The 19,736-nt window shown below is 35.3% G+C and overlaps 3 protein-coding genes across 4 annotated transcripts; all 3 read right to left on the bottom strand.

Moving 5' to 3' along the window:
- Positions 1-3,693: 3,693 nt before the first annotated feature.
- zgc:153499 lies at positions 3,694-7,718 on the bottom strand. Of its 2 annotated transcripts, none has more exons than XM_068223480.1 (9): positions 7,667-7,718; positions 7,417-7,488; positions 5,534-5,578; positions 5,325-5,454; positions 5,135-5,241; positions 5,016-5,060; positions 4,812-4,941; positions 3,924-4,030; positions 3,694-3,829 (listed from the first exon to the last, which is right to left on the bottom strand). In XM_068223480.1, exons 1-8 carry the CDS (start codon positions 7,692-7,694, stop codon positions 3,925-3,927), a joined length of 663 nt encoding a protein of 220 aa, XP_068079581.1. In that variant the 5' UTR covers positions 7,695-7,718; the 3' UTR covers positions 3,694-3,829; position 3,924. The 2 variants fall into 2 exon arrangements, with proteins under 2 accessions (XP_068079581.1, NP_001038891.2); NM_001045426.2 differs by having other exon boundaries at positions 3,696-3,829; positions 7,417-7,485.
- Positions 7,719-11,705: 3,987 nt separating this feature from the next.
- On the bottom strand, positions 11,706-13,877 carry si:ch1073-75o15.3. Its single transcript, NM_001328196.1, has 9 exons — positions 13,826-13,877; positions 13,599-13,670; positions 13,199-13,243; positions 12,972-13,101; positions 12,744-12,847; positions 12,627-12,671; positions 12,416-12,551; positions 12,104-12,207; positions 11,706-12,021 (listed from the first exon to the last, which is right to left on the bottom strand). The coding sequence occupies exons 1-9, from the start codon at positions 13,851-13,853 to the stop codon at positions 12,017-12,019; spliced, it is 669 nt and encodes a 222-aa protein (NP_001315125.1). The 5' UTR covers positions 13,854-13,877; the 3' UTR covers positions 11,706-12,016.
- Positions 13,878-16,656: 2,779 nt separating this feature from the next.
- Positions 16,657-19,017, bottom strand: zgc:171776. Its single transcript, NM_001109720.1, is given in 9 exon segments — positions 16,657-16,863; positions 16,955-17,058; positions 17,686-17,821; positions 17,946-17,990; positions 18,066-18,169; positions 18,280-18,409; positions 18,491-18,535; positions 18,751-18,801; positions 18,966-19,017. Coding segments are annotated over 9 exon segments (660 nt in total). The 5' UTR covers positions 18,994-19,017; the 3' UTR covers positions 16,657-16,846.
- Positions 19,018-19,736: the final 719 nt, after the last annotated feature.

Below are 19,736 nucleotides of genomic sequence, written 5' to 3'. Positions count from 1 at the left end.
GCGATGAACAATAACAGCTTGGGACGTACAATAAGCTCATGAGACAAACACCTGAGCACACCTGGGATGAGTCAGTGTCAAGTTGGCCCACGTTCAGGGGGTGAATCACGTCCCCCTCCCCCAACTGCTCCTCTTCTTTTGCCTTTGTTGTTGTTTTCTTCTTCCCCAGAACTCTCCACCACAACAGCAGGTGGAGGGAGGGAGAGGCGGGATTTAGACAAGCCACACCCCTACAGTTCACCTGCTTCAGCGTGTAAACAACATGACTTTATTCTCTTGTGTTTGTGACGCCATGCAGACTCAGTTTATATAAGGGAATCGTGGGAATACAGGTGAGAAGAGAATCTAGCATGACCTGAAAGAGTAAAAACAGCTCACATTGGGGACAGAGTTGTGCTGTATTTAAAGGCATAGTTCACCCAAAAATAAAAATTACCTGTTTTTACCCCAAGTCTTGTGGTTTTATACCTTTTTCTTTTTTTTTTATGTTGAACACAAAAGACTACTTACTATAAAGATAATAGGTGCCAGCAACCAGCGTTTTTTCAAAATAATGTTAAACAAAACAAACTCAAGTACAAAACAAGTAAAGGGTGAGTAAATGGCAAAGACTTTCATTTGTGGTTGAATCCTTCTTTCACCTTTCAGATTATATTTACAAGACAAATTTTAACTGGATATTGAGAACAGGTGCACATTCTTATTGTGCTCACTATATGCATGTGCATCACTTGACAACCAGTCACAGCAATGTAGTAGCATTTTAGAACGTTGCATTGTGGTGGAAATTTAGGTGAATGTTATAAGAAAGTTATTCTAACCATAAAAAACATTCTAGCAACATTAGGCAAACTGAACATTTCCATGTTTTTGGAAAGTTAAAGATAATGTCAGGTGAACATTCTTATAACAAATTTGTTAGCTAGAAAATTATCTCATTTACTAGTCCTTGTGTGGTTTTAAACCCTTTACTGCACGGCGTAAGCATATGGCAACATGATACTCATGTTCATTTCCCTGCCATTTTCTTTAAGACAAGCATTTTTTTTTTCATTATTATTGGAAAGAGAAGACCTTAGTGTAGCCAATAATGTGCTTTTGTTAAGTCACATGACATCCAGTGTTTATCATTAGCGCAATTTCTGACAGACTGGCATTTATTGACTGGCATTTATAGTTCATTAATTTCCTTGTCAGCTTATTCCCTTTATTAATCTGGGGTCGCCACAGCAGAATGAACCGCTAACTTATCCACCAAGTTTTTAAGAAGCAGATGCCCTTTCAGCAGCAACCTATCTCTGGGAAACATCCACACACACACTCATACACTACGGACAATTTAGCTTATTCAATTCACCTGTACCACATGTCTTTGGACTGTTGGGGAAACCGGACTGTTGGGGAAACCGGTGTATGCAAACTCCACGCAGAAACACCAACTGAGCTAAGGCTCGAACCAGTGACCTTCTTGCTGTGAGGCGACAGCACTACCTACTGCACCACTGCTTCGCGCTATTGGGGAGTTGCTAAATGCAAATGTAAACGTCAATAAATCAAAGGATCAAATTTTGTCAGATCCACAAATAAATCTGAAACACCACTTCCAGTAAGTTATGATGACATTCACAACTCATTTATTTATTTTTTTATTAAATTAAATTTTTGTAAATAAATCAAATGTGATATTAATACAGGGAACAGTGTATTAGCAAGCACCTCCATGTTCTATGGTAAGTGAAAGAAGAAAAGGACAGAAGTGGCTCTTCCTGCAAGTGAAAATGAGAACTCAAATGAAAAGCTAACTCAGATGCAGATAAAACAGATGTTGGATAATTTACAGCATTTTTTTAATTAATTAATTAATTAATTTATTTAATATATATATATATATATATATATATATATATATATATATATATATATATATATATATATATATATATATATATATATATWATTATATATATATATATTTWTATATATATATATATATATATATATATATATATATATATATATATATATATATATATAGTTAGCTAGTAAAAAAATTATTCTGATTGATGCATCTCGATATATTAGACCTATTTATTTGTATTTACTGGAGAAAATATTTATATTTACCGTATATATGATAATAGAATATTATAATTGTTTTCAATAATATTCAGCAAAAAGAAAATGAATGGAATCAATGAAAGTTGTTGAAATATGAGTTGTGGTAAAGTATGTATAAGGTCTTAACTAAAAGTGCTATGTTAAAGCTCATAATGCTGCAACACCGACTACCTTATTTAAAAAGAAAAAAAAAAAAGTTAATTAAAATTTTTAAATTAGATTTAAGTTAAGGCTATATCATTAAGAACCTTAAATTATTTCTCAAAAAAAAAAAAAAACGTTTTTACAGCATTTCAAGTCAAGCAATTTTAGGAAAGGAGTTTATATATATATATATATATATATATATATATATATATATATATATATATCAATGTGTGCAGCAGTAGGTTAAAGAATAGTATCCATCATCTCTTATAATAGAAAAGGTTACTATTGAAGTTAATAGGTGCCAGTGACATGCATTTTTCAGAATAACTTTCATTTAGAGAAGAAACTCAAATAGGTTTAGAGTATACTCAAATACACAAAACAAACAAGAAACGCTAGCTCATAAAACAAGTTTTGCAGTTTGCAAAGTTCAAACTTTGTAAACTTGCATTGGAGAAAGAAAAAAAAAAACAAAACAAAAAAAAAAACATCTCGACTATGATTAAATCAAAGAACAAAACATGACGTATGTGGAAGCAAAATACAAAATATGAACTATCTAGTCATCTTTTAGAATACCTTTTAACAGCGGCATAAGATTTTGCATGCTTAAACTTGTGTAACCACACCTGTGGCAAAGCTGGAAACGCAAGCTTGTGCAACAAGTTTCATAGTTCACTGCATTGGAAAGTTCAAGCTTGGTTAGCAAACTCTGACCAGTCAAAAAAAAAAAAAAAAAAAAAAAAAAAAAAAAAAAAAAAAAAAAAAAAGTAATGTTGTGAGACCAATTGAAGATAAAAGCATGATCTCTTTAGACAGAAGTCAATATGGAACGATCGCTTTTGTGCAATGTTTAATTTTTGTAATGTGTAATTTTTTTTTTTACAGCAGTTCAATTTCACATACAAGTATGTGTATGATTGTTGCAGTACCATTAGAACCATTTACAGATTAGCAATTATATATAATATATATTTTTTTAAATTACATTGTCAAACAAGTTTTATTAATTTTATTTGTAAACCATTCAGGGGTGGGATAAAATAGATTTGAAAATATTTTATCATTACAACAGCAAAAAGGCTACTGGCTTACAGCCACCTAATATTTTTTATTAATCCCTAATAATGCTACTTTTCACACTAGTTTGTGCTTGAGACATTGTGTTGTACAGTGCTGGGAAATGAGGGGGAAACATACATTAGACAAAAACAGTGAGCAGTTGGTTGTATTTTTAAATTTGTCCAAAATAAAAATGCATGTCTAGCCATGTCTCAACCTTTTTTTTTTTTTTTTGGCAACAAACATGTTTAGAAATTGATTTAACTAGACCAACACCTAGTTTCATTTTGAAACTGAACTATAGCTGATAAACAGCTCATTAACTGCAATCATGGTTCCACTAAAAAAAATAAATAAAAATGATCCAGGTTTTGTAAGGGTTTTATTTGTAATAAATACATGGTTTAATCTTCATAAAGGGAAAGTTTCAATTTTGGTAATACCGACATGGACATTTCATTTTCTGTCAGCTTTTCCAAGTCCACAAGATCAATTCATGCTGGGGAGAAAAAAAAAAAAAAAAAAAGAAAAAAAAAATTAAATCTAGACCATACACTAGTGAAATCAAAACTAAATTAAATTGCACTACATACTTTACACACAGTAGTAGACAATCCACAGGTACTTGCGGGTATTGACACATGGATCTGAGAAGACGTCATTTGAGGCTGATATAGTGCACCGTTTTCTCCCTTCACATCTATACACGAATAAATAAAAAAAAAAAAAAGGTGATAACCTGAAGTAAAACTGAACTGTTAAATCAGATTGCATTTGATGGCTTGTAACTTGACCCATAATCACATGTACATAGTCCACGAAAGCAATGTGGAGTGTTAGACAATTCAAGTCAAGAAGCTAGTGTTAATGCCAAACCCTAGACATCACTACTCATTCATGACCACATACAGACAGAACAAAAACCATGTTCATAGGGAATAGACAAGCTAAAAATTATAAAATTAACACCAACATCTGATTTTTTTTTCCCCCATTTTGGGTGAAAAAAAAATAAATAAAAAAAATACCCAAAACCTAGGAAGTTGCACTGCAAAAAATGCTTTTCTTGCTTAGATTTTTTTTTTTGTCTTGTTTCTTGTCCAAATATCCAAATTCCTAAATCAAGAAGCATTTTCTAGACAAGCAAAACTTATCGTCTTGTTTTGAGAAATATTAAGAGAGTTTCTTTAAAACAAGCTAAATAATCTGCCAATGGGGTAAACAATTTTACCTCAAATTACATTTTTTTTTTTGATTACCCCATTAGCAGATTATTTTGCTTGTTTTAAGGAAAAACTCGCTTAACTTATTTCTCAAAACAAGACAATGTTTTGCTTGTATAGGAAATTCTTCTTGATTTAAGAAATTTTAGATATTTGGACTAGAAAGACAAAAAAAAAAAAAAAAAAAAAAAAAAAAAACTAAGCAAAAAATTTTTTGCAGTGTACCTAAAATGTTAACACCACTTGCTCAATCTATACCTGTTTGACACTATGTCCAGTGAGTTGGGTGAAGAGCAATTAGTGTTTGGGCGTCTACGTTTTGTAGGGCAAGTGGTTCCATCTGTACGTCCATAGTTTGCAGCAATTATCTGAATCTTGGCATGTCCCACTATGGGAAACAAAAGCACATTACAAAGGCGACAGCATGTGACCCAATATTGAAACAAGAGAATTGCTGCTTACCACACTTCAATATACTTTGTTCCCCTTCACAAGTCACACTAGTCTCTGAAAGACAGAAGAAGATTACATGTTTGCGCACAGTGGTCGACTGGAAAAGAAACTAAAATAAAAATACTTACCTGCTGGGATGCAAGTGTAGGTGGTGATGTAGTACTTAAAGGCATGAATACACGGATCACTTGCAAGTCTGTCCTTGCTTACTACACAGTCTGACAGTCCATTACACCTGTTTGAGGACAACAAAAGTTGTAACTAGCCTTGTCAAGGAATTTTGATTTAAGTCCTACATGGCAAAATAAAAACCCCTACCATTTATCGACAGGAGGAGTATCTTTTGAACACCGAGTAGTTAGCATGAAGTTTTGTGGCCTCGCAGGTCCACAAGTGTCAGTGCTTCGGCGACCAAATGTTGCTGATATTACAGAGATCACACCGGTACCTGTTAATATATTAAAATAATAGGATAAGTTAATCTCATTAAATAACAAAATGCAGTAAAAGATCATGACTACACCTACCGCAACGAAGATGAAGGTCCGAATCCACACATGTCATTTGGCTGTCTGAAAAAATAAAGTCAGCCATTTTTAAACTAGATGATTTCTTACCAGAGATTAAGCTTAAAATAAGTTTGACAAACACTCACATATACTCTTGGACACTTGGGGCTCTATTTTAACAATCTTAGTACTAAAGTGCAAAAGAATTAAGGGCGTGTCCGAATCCACTTTTGCCATTTTAAAAGGACAGGACAATAGGCTCTGTGCCACAGTGCATGGTCTAACAGGGTTGAGCTTATTCCCGCAAGGAGTCTTGGCTGTGTTTTGAGAAACCAGAGTCTCAGTTCCTATTGCCTTTAAAAGTCAGTTGCGTCACACCACAGCAGATATGCCATTCACATGGTGACTTTGTAAGTGGGAAGAACTGAACGCTTCACTAGTAAGAAACAGTAAAACAGCATCTGCAGCGAGGATAAGAATGAGCCTCCTCCAATCGGCCTTTACCTTCACTTTCATGGATAACTAAACTCCTGCACAGACATGCATTAGCCTACATAATTTAATTTAAGCATTAATATTGGTTTCAAACCCCCCCCCCATAGCAAAGAATTCTGGCCCAGATTTGGCATAAAGCTGGCACAGCAGGCATTCATCCGGCACTGGCATACAGCATGTGGGCCAAACATGGCCCGGGTTTGGCAGAGGTGGCACCGTCTTTAAGGCGGCACACAAGATTTGGGCCAGATGAAAAACGTAGTATTTGGCCCAGATTTAAAAATTTTATAAGTGGGCCACGTGAGTTTGGCCAGTTTTGACCCACATTTAAAATACACTAAAATCATTTTTGAGTAAAGAAAAAAAAAAAAAATACCAATCAGGTCACTGAGAAAAAGCGTGCCCATAGTGTGCCTAAAGCGCAACACTCCAAGGGTTTATCAATTTCATTGCAATCGTGACACACCAACCTATCTGGCCCAGCTCAGGCCCAGTTATGAGTTATTAACATGGCTGAGACTTGGCCCAGATATGGTCTGTGTTTGGCCCTTGTCTGGAAGCCAGATTTGGTCCAGTCATGTACCATAATTCACTGCGGCATGTGGGCCAAGCAAAACCTGATAGTGTGGGCCAGAGCAATTTTGCTATGTGGGCCATTACGAAACTTTATTCTAATTTCCAGCAAACAAATAAATGAACAATAACGACAGTCAAAAAACTGAGTTATTCAAAAAAAGCATGATGTCCCATATGGTCAAACCCTGACAGGTGGACTAATCCAAGCTTTTATTTTTTTAATCAAACAAATATAAATATGCATATAATATTAATAATAATAATAATAATAATAATAATAATAATAATAATAATAATAATAATAATAACTACAACATACAAAAAGCCAATTGTCATGAATAAACTAAGAATAGCCTTGCAGAGCTACACCAAAACACCTACCTGCAAGTTGCTAGTAAGCTTAAGACCTTGATTCACTTAGTTCAGGCATTCAATTTGGGCGGCTGAAGCTAATATATGCAGTAAATTAACATCCTAGGACCAAGTTCAGGCACCCCTGCATATTCTCCATTTATATTTAAAATTTCTTCAAATCAGTTTAAGCGAAAAACCAAGTAGTCAAACATCACTTCAACCTTTTTTTGGGGCCACTTTATTTTGATGGTCTGTTTGTTGGATTTAAATTACACTGTCAACTAATTGTCAGATTACAGGTAGACTGTTAGGTTAGGTGCAAGTTGACTTGCAAAATTTCTTATCAGTTAAATGTCTGTTTTTTTTTTTTTTTTTTTAAAGCTTTTGCGATTACAAATTCACAAGAAAGTATATAGATCAATCATTGTGACAAAGCATAAAACAATTGAATCTAGTAGCAAGTAAATGAAACTTACATTTCTTCAACACTGTGCGGTAGTTTACAATTGCAGGCTTAGATTTCAGTAAGCTGCAGTTCATCAGCACTACTAGAAGACAAAAAAAAAAAACCAACCGATTAAAAAGCCTTCACTGCCAATCTAACACAGGTTCACATAGTATTACTGCAAAATAAACTATTTGAAGGGACCTCCTCAGGGCTATTGTTTAGCTACACAATAACATTCAATCTGCATCTGCTTTTTTGATGTACACAAAGAAACTCACAGAAAAGTACAGCAGTAAGAAAACCCATGGTTATACCGTCTTCATCGACAGTGTGTAACGTCTTTACTGGTTCACATTTATAGTCCAGTGCTGTGAGTGTTAATGGGTGACACCTGTGCACCACACCAGTCTCCAGTCCTAGAGGATAACGAGAAATGACTACAGATAAAGAGGACGCTATTGACCCTATTCTAAAATGCGGAAGTTCGCCTGTTTTCGCGATTGTCTTAGAACTTCCGATTCAGTCCCCTACGGGAGAAATGACTAGGAATAATAAACGGCAGAAAATGGCCAAACTACTTGCTCTACAAACAAATGTTTGCATGACTACACAATACAAGAAGAATAATATAATAAGAAAATATCAAATTGCAACATTAAGCAGCGAAATGAGCAGTTTTTAATGTCAAAAAATAAATAGAAGTGAATGTGACCGGAAGTGGCGAGACAAAAAGATTCAAATGGCAGCGTCCGCTCGTCGGCGGAGAATAAGGTGAATGAAGTTAATGAAGTTAGTTAGAACTCATAATGTATTAATGTGTATTGACTCAATGACAGGACCTATGAGTTTAAAGTCACTGAAACTAAAATAAATGAGTATTTTAACACAAATCTGGTCAATATAGAATATGAATAGAATAATCCCATATCTATATACATTTAAGGTATTGAGGAGGAAGACAAAATAAAGCAAAAGAACAGCTAAAAGTAAAAGAACCAAGAATAAATCTTTCACTCAGAGTCAGAAGAATAACAATTTATTTTTATTCATGCATTTTGGGTGAACTATCCCTTTAATTGGAAAGATGGCAGCTTCCTCTTACAGGTACTCGCAGGAATATTTGGTAAACATTACCGAGCATATTAATGAGTACGTCAATGACATTTTCAATATCATTCTATTCTGTGGAGGCCACCCTTCAGGTCAATAGGCAATTATTATATATTTTAGTTCAGTAATATTTAATATGTAGGGCAGCATGGTGGCGCAATGGATAGCAGGATCGCCTTACAGTAAGGAGATCACTGGTTCGAGCCCCGGTTGGGTCAGTTGGCATTTGTGTGTGGAGTTTGCATGTTCTCCTCGTGTTCGTGTGGGTTTCCTTCTGATGCTCCGGATTCCCCCACAGTCCAAAGTCATGCACTAGAGGTGAGTTGAGTGTGAATGCAAGTGTATGGGTGTTTCCCGTGTTGGGTTGCAGCTGGAAGGGCATCCACTGCGTAAAACATATGCTGGATACGTTGGCGGTTCATTCCGCTGTGGTGACCCCTGATGAACAAAGGGACAGAGAAAATGAATGAATAATAAATATGTAGAGATTTTTAGATAGGAAGGTCACTGGTTTGAGCCCCGGCTAGGCCAGGAGGCCTTTCTGTGTGGAGTTTGCATGTTCTCCCCGTGTTTGTGTGGGTTTCCTCTGGTTTACCTTACAGTTCAAAGACATGTGTTATAGTTGATTGGATAAAATTAATAAGCCGTAGTGAATGAAATAATGTATGGGAGTTTCCCAGTGATAAGGCTAGGGGGGGATCCACCGCATAAAACATATGCTTGCCTAATTGGCAGTTTGTTTCAGTGTGGCGGCCCTTGATAAATCAGGGACTAAGCTGAAGGATGGCGAGTGAGTGAGTGTTCTTCTCAATTGCTTGTATTGCAATTTGTGTAGTGTTCAAGGTTGAAATGGAAGAGAAGGCTTAAAACTCTTAAGCAGGGCTGTGGAAACATGATCCTGGAGGGACAGTGTTCCTCAGATTTGACTTCAACCCCAATTTGACACACCCGAATGAGCCAGTCAAGTTATTTCTAGGTATGCTAGAATTTTCCTATCAGGTGTGTTGTAACTAAACTCTGTATGACACCAGCCCCAGGACCAAGTTAAGGCACCCCTGTTCTAGTACAACTAAAGCAGTGGTCACTTGTTCCAGGAGGGCCAGTGTCTGGGGATTTTAGCTCCAACCCTAATCAAACACACCTGAACAAGCTAATCAAGGTCTTACTAGGTCAGGGGCATAGATATATATATACACTAGATATCGCTAAGGGGCCCTGAGCATGCGTCAATAGCGCCGCCACATTGGTACAGTGCTCCCAGGACAAATGTCATTCAACCGCACTAGTCAAGACAGTGTTATTACGTGAAGATGTGGGACTTTGGCGCTGTCTACGTGTGTAATAACGAGCAAACAAAGAAAACAAAGCAGAAAGGCCGAACCTTTCATAGGTAATAAAGTTTTTTTCTGTTTTTGTATGTTCTGAACTTTTGTGCTTATCAGGTAACGTTATTGATGATAATAGTCACTTACTGCATTCACCATATGGCAAAGCAGCTCCAACTTGCACTAAACACTCGACTTATGCTCGTTTTGTTGAATAAAATCAGCAAACAATGCAAAAGAAATATGACAACGAGATGCTGCGCTGCCAGAAACTTTTATTATTGTCGGCTAACGTTAGTTGAAGAGTCGTTTGGGGGATTCATTCACAACGGAATCGCTCCCACTGTCAGTATGAGAAGTGAAAGCAGGAGAGGAGCTGTGTTTCAGGACATGATTAGATCAAATTTAACAGGGAGGGTGAGTAGTACATTTCTGTACACACAAACACAAGCTTTTTGTCAGGAATGCCCGTGCAGTCACTGATCCATCAATGTAGAAAAGTGATGTAAAATTATAATTTTCGTAATTAGAAAAAAAAAAAAATTACATACTAACATCCAGGAAAACTCCAGATCATAGATATGTGTATATCTCTGGCTTTGGATGGACACAGTCCTTCACTGTACCTTGGGCCCGCATTCATTTTAAAGGAGCACTACCCTGTAGCAAGATGGAGGCGCTATTGATGCATTCCGTCCAATAGACAACAATAGGCCAGGCAACATCTAGTGTATATATCTATGGGTCAGGGGTGTTCAATCCTGTTCCTGGAGCTCTACCTTCCTGCAGATTTCAGTTGCTATCCATATCAAACACACCTGAACCAATTAATTAGGACCTGAACACCACTTGATAAATTCAGGCAGGTGTGTTTGATATGGGTAGCAACTGAAATCTGCAGGAAGGTAGAGCTGTTTAATTGAAGTTGAAGCTAAACTTTAAGACAGTGGTCCTCCAGTTGGCTGCAGCATTAAGCCATATTTGCTAGGCCCCCTTAAAACACAGGCACCCACATTTCCAGTGTGGATTATAATTTTATTTTAATAATGAAGAGAAAAAAAAAAGTAGTTTTTTAATTTGGCAAAATTCTCGTTATTTCCTTTATATGGCTTTTGTGCTTTTATAGAATGGGAGTGGGTAAACCAATTCAAGGGCATGCACATTTTCAATACTATATTAATATAATTTTCTGTATTTGCAATATCTGTATTTTGGTATTTTTTTTTCCAGTCCACTTAGAATTCAATATGGAAATCAATGTTTTCTTTATTGTCATTGAATGTTTTGAAATTCAAATGGCTTTAACATGCCGGTGTTTTTATTTCTGTAATAAATATAGCTGTCAGGCCAGGATCTTGATGGTTTATTGTGGGTACGTCATTTACATGAAGAAATTTATGTTACAAGTAAACAAAAATTCTTAAAATGAATTATATTTTGAATTTAAATAGTATTTGTCTTGAGTTTACATTAAATTTTACACTCGAAGACAAATTAATTGTTAGTCTTAAATACAAAAATAAAATATTTAAATAATTTTTTTTTTTTTTTAGAAGTGTGATTAATTATTTTTTTTAATCAAACACACACACCTTCTAGGTAGTGGCTAACAAGGACCCTAATAATAATAAAATTCAATTATTTTAAATTACAGGCATGTCAATATTTAGTAAAAAAAAAATTCTCAATTAAAAAAATTCCAGCACTTCTAATTGATTGTGTCTGGGAAATTTCAGTATACCTTACAGAAAACAGGTGCCTTATGCTTTAGTATCCTGTAGTGGAGATAACCTACAAGCCCTATTAAACTATTGTTGATTTAGTGCACTTAACACATTTAGGGTTGAACTATACAAACTTTTAGAAACAAAGAAGATCCAACTCTCATTTTACACAGATTTATTTAAAAAGCAAACTTTCAACACCAGCAATTATTAAGACAACCACACAATGATGATTTCACCTATATGCCATACAATAGTGTCAATCCTACAAAAGTTAAACCATTGTCTATTAGCAAGTCACACAGATAGCCATTTGTACAGCCACAGAAAGGGGAAAAAAAAAAAAAAGAAAAAAAAACTGCAAAACTGATGTGGTCAACGACAATAAACATTGTAGAATTGTAACAAGCACGGTTAGTCTTGATAACACCACTGGTGAAGGAGATGCTCACAAATAAATCCATAACAATCATGCTGCAAGAAAGAAAACCAGTAAATCTAGAGTTTAACGAATGAAAAGAGGTAAAGTAGAAGACTGTCCAGTACAATAACTTACATTGACAGTAGTAGGTAATCTTCAGGTACTTGCGTGTGCCAGCACACGGATCAGAGAAGACATCATTGGTTGCAGTTAAGGAGCAGCGTCTTCTCCCATCACATCTACGTGAGAATGAAAGAGTTTAACAAATGAACAACATCCACCCACATTTGTCAAGTGTTAGTCAGACTCTGGACATCACTAGACACTCAAATAGTGCTTTCAAAACCAAAAATGTAATTTTATATAGTGCTACAGATCATTAACATGAAACTAGTTAAGTAATGGACAATTGCCTGCCATAGAATTTGAGAACTGCTCAATCTGTACCTTTGAGACACAAGATCCAGTGTGTTTTGTGAATAACAGTTGGTGTTCAGACGCCTTCTGAATGGTGGTCTTCTCAAGCAGGTAGTACCATCTGTACGTCCATAGTTCGCAGCAATCACCTTAATCCTACCATTACCTATGGAGATATTCGATTACACAGATGAAGGCATCCTTATACATGGACAAGCAGAGTATTGGAAATGCAGCTCACCACATCTTAAGAGCCCGCGTTCATCTTCACAAATCTCAATTGTTTCTGGAAGACATTAGTAAAAAGGTTACAGGTTTGCAGAAAAGAAATTAACTGAAAGAGACAAACCATCCATACTTGCTGGAATACAAATGTAGGTGGTGGTGTAATGAGTGAAAAAACAACGATGTGGTCTTCCAATTTTTTCCTTGTTTATCATACATGTCGCCTGACCATTACACCTGTTTGAGGATTAAAGTAAACATCAGTAACTGAAATCTTCCAGAGGAAGACTACTTAATGCCTTAATCTGGAGTAATAAGTGAAGGGAAAAAAAAAAAAAAAAAAAAAAAAAAAAATTCTTACCATTTAGGTATAATAGGAATCTCTCTTAAACACCTAGCAGGATCGGTTTCAAAATGTGGCCTTCCAGGGCCACAAAGGCGGGTGCTTCGCCAACCAAATCTTGCTGACTTTACAAAGATCACACCATCATCTTTATAAAAAGAAAACAAAATAAAATAAAATCTTTAAAAAAAAAAAAAAAAAAAAAAAAAATTATACATCAGCTTTAAGTTATGACTGCATCTTACCACAACTGAGACTAAGGTCAGAATCCAAACATGTTGTTTCAGTGTCTGGAACGATAAATAGATAAGTTATTGAAGGCTCTGAATAGGTTTGGTATAAATACAGGTTGATTCGTCTGCTCCTGAATAGGGAGCTCGGAAATGTCACTGCGGTCACCAAACTTCCCAGCTCATATTAAGGCATGCACAACATGTTGGACATTTTTATCTTGATATTAAATAATAATAAAAAAAAAAAAATGCATTCTAGTTTCAGCAAGTCAATTTGAGCAAGAGACCAACAAGTCAAATATCACTATAAGTTAATAAAAAAACAAGTGGTTTCAAGTCTGTGACTTAAACCCAAAGGCAAGTGCATAACATCAATTTATATCAACTTGTTAGCAAACTCTAGAACACTTACAATCTAATTCCGAACCCTGGATGGCTGGAATAGCAGAAACAGATATCAGCAAGCCACAGCTCAGAAGCACTACTAGAAGACAAAAACAGAAAGAGCTCACCCCTGTATTGTTACTCACATCATACTTGTTACATTTGATTTAAAATTAAACCCTTATCATAATGGTTGCACTGCTACACATTAACAACCACTGTACATATACCTATAAATTTAATAAGAAAACATACATGCACTAACAACACCTAAAGAACCCATGATTCTGCTGTCTTCACCAACTGTGTGTTTAAGCTTTACTGGTTCATATTTATAGGCCAATGCTCTAAGTGTTAATGAGCAACACCTGTGCACCACACCAGTCTCCAGTTCTAGAGGTTAATGAGGACTGATGATGTATTAATCTGCTCCGACTCATGCCACGGTCACACTCAAGTTTGAGCAAGCGAAATCTGTAGTACGGCCATATGTATTAAAGTAGAGATCGCCTACGTTATTGTTGTCTATTGGAAGGAACGCGTCAATAGAGCCGCCGTCTTAGTACACGGTAGCGCTCCTTTAAAATAAATAAGGGACCAAGGTGCAGTAGATGACTATCCAGCCAGAGATATATGAACATAAATACATATATTCATGATCGTGAGTTCATAAATATATTTTAAAATATATAATTTTTATTAATTATGTATTTAATAATTTGACTTTTTTTTTTTACATCGATGGATGAGTGATCGCATGGGCATTGCTGACAATGAGTGTGTGTTTGTGTGCATGGAAATGTATTATCCACTCTCCCTGTTAAATTTGATCTGATCCATGTCCTGAAAAACACCCCCTCTCCTGCTTTCACTTCTCATTCTAAAGATGCGTTAACAGTGGGCTTTTCCTCCCATAGACTTCCATTCTTACGCACACGAATGCGTCAGTCCAGAGACGCAGGGTCATGTGTCAAGTTTCGCAGGTTGTTGCAGCGCAACGTTCAAGCTTGGTGACCTGCGAAAACGCATCACTAGACTGCGTGAGACCAATAGAAGATCAAAACATGACATCTCTTGACAGAAATGTAAAATATGTAGCAATCGCTTGCTTTTTAAATGTCTAATCATCTTGTTTAATCCCACCCCCTTTCGCAGAGCCGTACGACAGAATTTCACAAACTCAAACTCTGGTGTGACCACAGCTTAATAGGGAGCGATTAGTTTGTGAAAGAATGCCGTTATGAACGATTCAGTTAGCCGATAATAATACAAGTTTCTGGCAGCGCAGCATCTTGTTGTCTTATTAATTTTTGGCTGATATTATTCAACAAAAATAGCATAAGGCAGTAAGTTGGTGCTGCTTTGCCTTATGATCAGTGCAGTAAGCGACTATATTATCATCAATAACTTGAGCACAAAAGCACAAAATATGTTCTGTCTTGTTTGCTAGTTACTACATCCGTACACAGCGCTAAATTCCCACATCTTCACATTGGCTTTAGTCTTGACTAGTGCTTGCTGAATGACTTCTGTCCTGGGAGAACAACAAAAATAGCGGCACTATTGATGCTTACTCAGGAGCCGTATGCGATATCTAGTGTATATATCTATGGTACAGCGCTGCGAAAAGAGGCAAAATTATACAAGGTATTAGACATTTTGAAAAGTGAGCGATTGGTCCATATTTTAATTTTCTGTCCAGAGAGGTCATGTTTTGATGTTATTTTAGTTAGACATCAGCAGGCCACAGTTCAGTAGTACTACTAGAAAACAAAACAGAACTGATAAGGAGACTGGTGCACTGCTAATCTCACACACATTCACATTATTGCTTAAAATGTATTTCAAAAACGAACTTTTCTCATCTCTTTTGTAGAGCTACACATTAAAACTCACTTACAGGCACCAACAATACAAAGAAAACCCATGGTTTTGCTATTTTCACCAGTGGAGTGTCGCATTTGCTGATTCATATTTATAGGCCAGTGCTGTGAGTGTTGATGATGGCAGTGGCACCCCCAAAAAATGTTCCTAGGGGTGGCCAGAAGAGGCCACACCAAACTTTAGGGTGGCACACAAAAAATTATTTAAATTAGTGTAATGTAAAATTTTAGTTTCTGGTAAATTAAATAATGTGATTTTAATTCATTTAATTAATTATTCTTACAACATTGCATTTTATTCCTTGAAATAATTCAGCAAGTACATGTGCAAACCAAATAGAAATCAATATTTAGTTTTAAAACATTTTTCATATATATATATATATATACACACACACACACATATATATATATATATATATATATATATATATATAAATAAAACTTTTCATTTATTTATCACATACATTTATTGCACAGCATACAGTATATGCTATGTCTAAAATTAATGAATTAATAAAACAAAGAAAAACTTAAAAGGCATAACTATACACGCACAACGTATATATGTGTGTGTATACAGACGCTAATATCATTATACTGATAATATATACAGACACTAATAATATAATTTATTAATATCTTTTTGAGCCATTTTATTTAATGCAGCTTCTTTTGAAGAAGGTAAATATTACAATGTCATTACTGTATGTTGAAGTTGTGTGCGTGCATGTTGTCAACATCAATGAGGAAGTGCAGTGGTGGTACTAGATTAAATGACACCCTGGAGGAAATCACCCCATATACCCCACCCCCCTTAAATAGTTATATTTATTTTTCAATAAATAAAAGAAATTTTAAATTAATATTAAAATTATTATACAATAAATATTTTAAATAAATAACAGACATCAATCCTAAAATATTACTGGAAAACAATGTAACCAACTGGAGTGATATACCAAAAAAAATCAAGAAATCTTTTGCACGAATATTAGTTATGACAATTCTATAGAATACAAAAGTGTGTTTTATAAAATTATTTGCGGACTTAAACCCATATTTTGGCAGATAATTAATGTTATGAAGAAACAATTAATTTGTTAGTGCAAAGGTACAGTACATGTATATAAACAAATTCATTGACTTCAGAATTGTGGGTAAACAGGTAATTGTCAACAGGCTTTAAGAGGACCAACACCATTTAATTAAGATTTATTGGAAGCAAAACTCAAAACACAGGGACAATAGGAACAACCACAGTAAGAGCAAATACATATCATGTTAGCCTACAACAATAAAAATTGTAGCCATTTGTAACAAACATGATTAGTCTTTACAACGGTGGCTTCATGCATTCTTGATACAGACAGAAGTTGAGACGCTATCAAGATCAGTCATGATGATGTGCTGCAAAGAAATGAAAAAAAGCAAATTAAAGGGTGAGAAAAAAAAAAAAAAAAAAAAAAAAAAAAAAAAAAGACACTTTACAATTACTTACATCGACAAGTGTAGGTAATCTCGAGGTACTTGCGTGTGCCGACACAGGGATCAGAGAAGACATCGTTGGAGGCAAACACTGAGCAGTGTTTTCTCCCTTCACATCTGTGAGAGGGTGGAAGCAAGGTTAACATTGATATAGCGTTCACTTAATTTGTCAAGTTACAATCCTTGGACATCACTACAGTCACCTTAGAATTATAAGGTTCTGACATTGCGCTAACTCAAATTTGACCACTTAATAGTTTACTTGCATTAAGACTTAAAGGGAGGGAAAAAAAAAAAAAAAAAAAAAAAGTTTGCTATATGGAAAGCAAAAAAAAAAGCTTAATCTCAAAATCATCCAGAACACAGATAGAACCTTATTCAAAGGTGACAATACATTACCAGAGACCAATTTACAAGTAAAAGCTCTTTTTAAAATGGTTTTGTTGAGGCACGGGTCTAAAATCCAGATCCTGGAGAGCCACAGCTCTGTAGTTTAGCTTGAACCTCTATTAAAAACCTGATCAATCGGAGTCTGTTTGGCTTGTTTGAAACCTACAGGAAAGTATTTTAAAGCAGGGCAGGACCAAAACTGTGCCTAGTTACAGCCCTCCAGGAACTGAATTTGACACTATTAAAGGGCTACAGGAACATAAACCCAAGTACCTTTGCAGATTTGCACTTTCCTTGCTTTAACTGGGGAAAACACCCAGTTGAAAAGGAGTGAGTAGTTTGCTCAATCCATACCTTTTTGACACAAGATCAAGTGTGTTGGGTGAGTAGCAGTTTGTGTTCAGGGGCCGCCAGTATGGTCGTCTTCTCAAGCAGGTGGTATCGTCTGTACGTCCATAATTTGCAGCAAGTATCTTAATCCTACCATGTTCTATGGAGATGAATGAATGCATTCCTTATTAATTTTATTTAATTTATTTTATTATTTAATTTTATTATTTTATTTTATTAGGGTCCTAATACAGAGATAACAAAATATTGAAAATCTAGCTCACCACATCTTAAGATTTCACGGTCACGTTCACAAACCTTAATAGTCTCTGGAAAACAACAGAGGAAGGTTACAGGTTTGCAAAGATAAGGAAAATTCATTGGAAAAGACAAACCATCCATACTTGCTGGGACACAAAAATGGGTGGTGATGTAATGAGTGTGAAAACAATGATGTGGTCTTGCAATCCTTTCCTTGTTGATCATACACTCCGCTCGTCCATTACACCTGTTCAGGAATAAATACAACTCACTTCCAAATAAAAATAAAATTAAAAAAAAAAAAAAAAACTAAGCATAAATAAGCCAATAATCTGGAATCATAACAGAAGAACCAACCATTCAGGTACTAGAGAAATTTCTGGATAACACCTATCAGGATCTACTTCAAAACGAGACCTTGCAGGCCCACAAGTGCGGGTGCTCCGCCAACCAAATCTTGATGACTTTACGAAGATAACACCATAATCTTAAAAGAACAAAAAAAAATCTCATTTTAAAACCGCAGTATTACATTGATCAACTTTAATATAACATGACTAGATCTTACCACAACGGAGATGAAGGTCTGAATCCAGACATGTAATTACAGTGTCTGGGAAGAGGAAAAAATAAAACGCCACATTCTGACAATCCAGTTTGAGTGAGACCATTAAAGTTAATCACATTAAAATGAGGCAAAAATAAATAAGTAGCAGGTGTTTAAAGTCTCATAGATAAAAATTTTAGCCTACATTTGTGACAAACAAGAGAAGTTAATACATTAGATCAAATTAATGTTAACTTGCTAGCAATTTCCGGAACACTTACGATCATATGGTGATGGAAAGGCCATCAGCAGACCACAGTTCATAAGCACCACTAGAAAACAAACACAGAAAAGAACTCAGAAGAGAAACCAGTTGCATGGCTAATCCCACCTTATACTTGTTAGAGAAATTAAGTCAAATGTGAAATTTTCTCATATCAGTCAAACACTAAAACATTGATAATCAATTCATTATCAACTTAATTAAACCTCTTACAGGCAAGACAAACACGAAGATAGTCCATTGTTGGGCTGTCTCCATCACCTGTGTGGTTAAACTTTCCTGATGCATATTTATAGACCGGTGCTAATGAATGACACCTGTGCACCGCACCGGCCTCCAGTCCTGGAGGATAACGAGGACAATCTGAAAATGTATGAAGCTGCAGTCACACGTTTGGCTGCGTTCGAAACCGCATACTCAAGAGTAGGTACTCAATTTCAAAAAGTACTTACTTAACGAGGACTAAAAGAGTAGGCACTCAACAGCCTAATCTGGTTGAGTATGAATAGGATCGTACCACATCCGCCATGTTTACTTTATCATGTGACAACATGACGTTGGAAGCGCAACAACTTTAAAGAAATTGCAGGTTTAATAAATCTTTATTTAAAAGAATATATTTAGTTTTTAAAAGTTCACATGAATTTGTTGTTGTCTTTATTGTTTGTATAACATTTTTCATCCACAAGTAACCTGCTTAAATCTCGTATGTTTTTCTGACTTGTTCATTATTCAACGCAGATATTTAACCTTCTCATTGTGCATTTGTGTGCATATAATCTCATTTATCACAAGAAACCCATTACATTTACGTATTTATTTTGTTAATTGTAAACAATACAACCATGTTTTTCAGATCCTGTATAAATTATAAGTTATATAATTATTAACAATTATAACAATCCTATATTAATAAATAAGTTAACAGGGACAGAAGCACCTTGCATCAGTAACATGGCAAATCTACGTAATATATTTCAACGC

The sequence above is a fragment of the Danio rerio genome, chromosome 9 (genome assembly GCF_049306965.1).
Source record: "Danio rerio strain Tuebingen ecotype United States chromosome 9, GRCz12tu, whole genome shotgun sequence".
Classification (NCBI taxonomy): Eukaryota; Metazoa; Chordata; class Actinopteri; order Cypriniformes; family Danionidae; genus Danio; species Danio rerio.
This window is presented reverse-complemented; position numbering and strand designations above follow the sequence as displayed.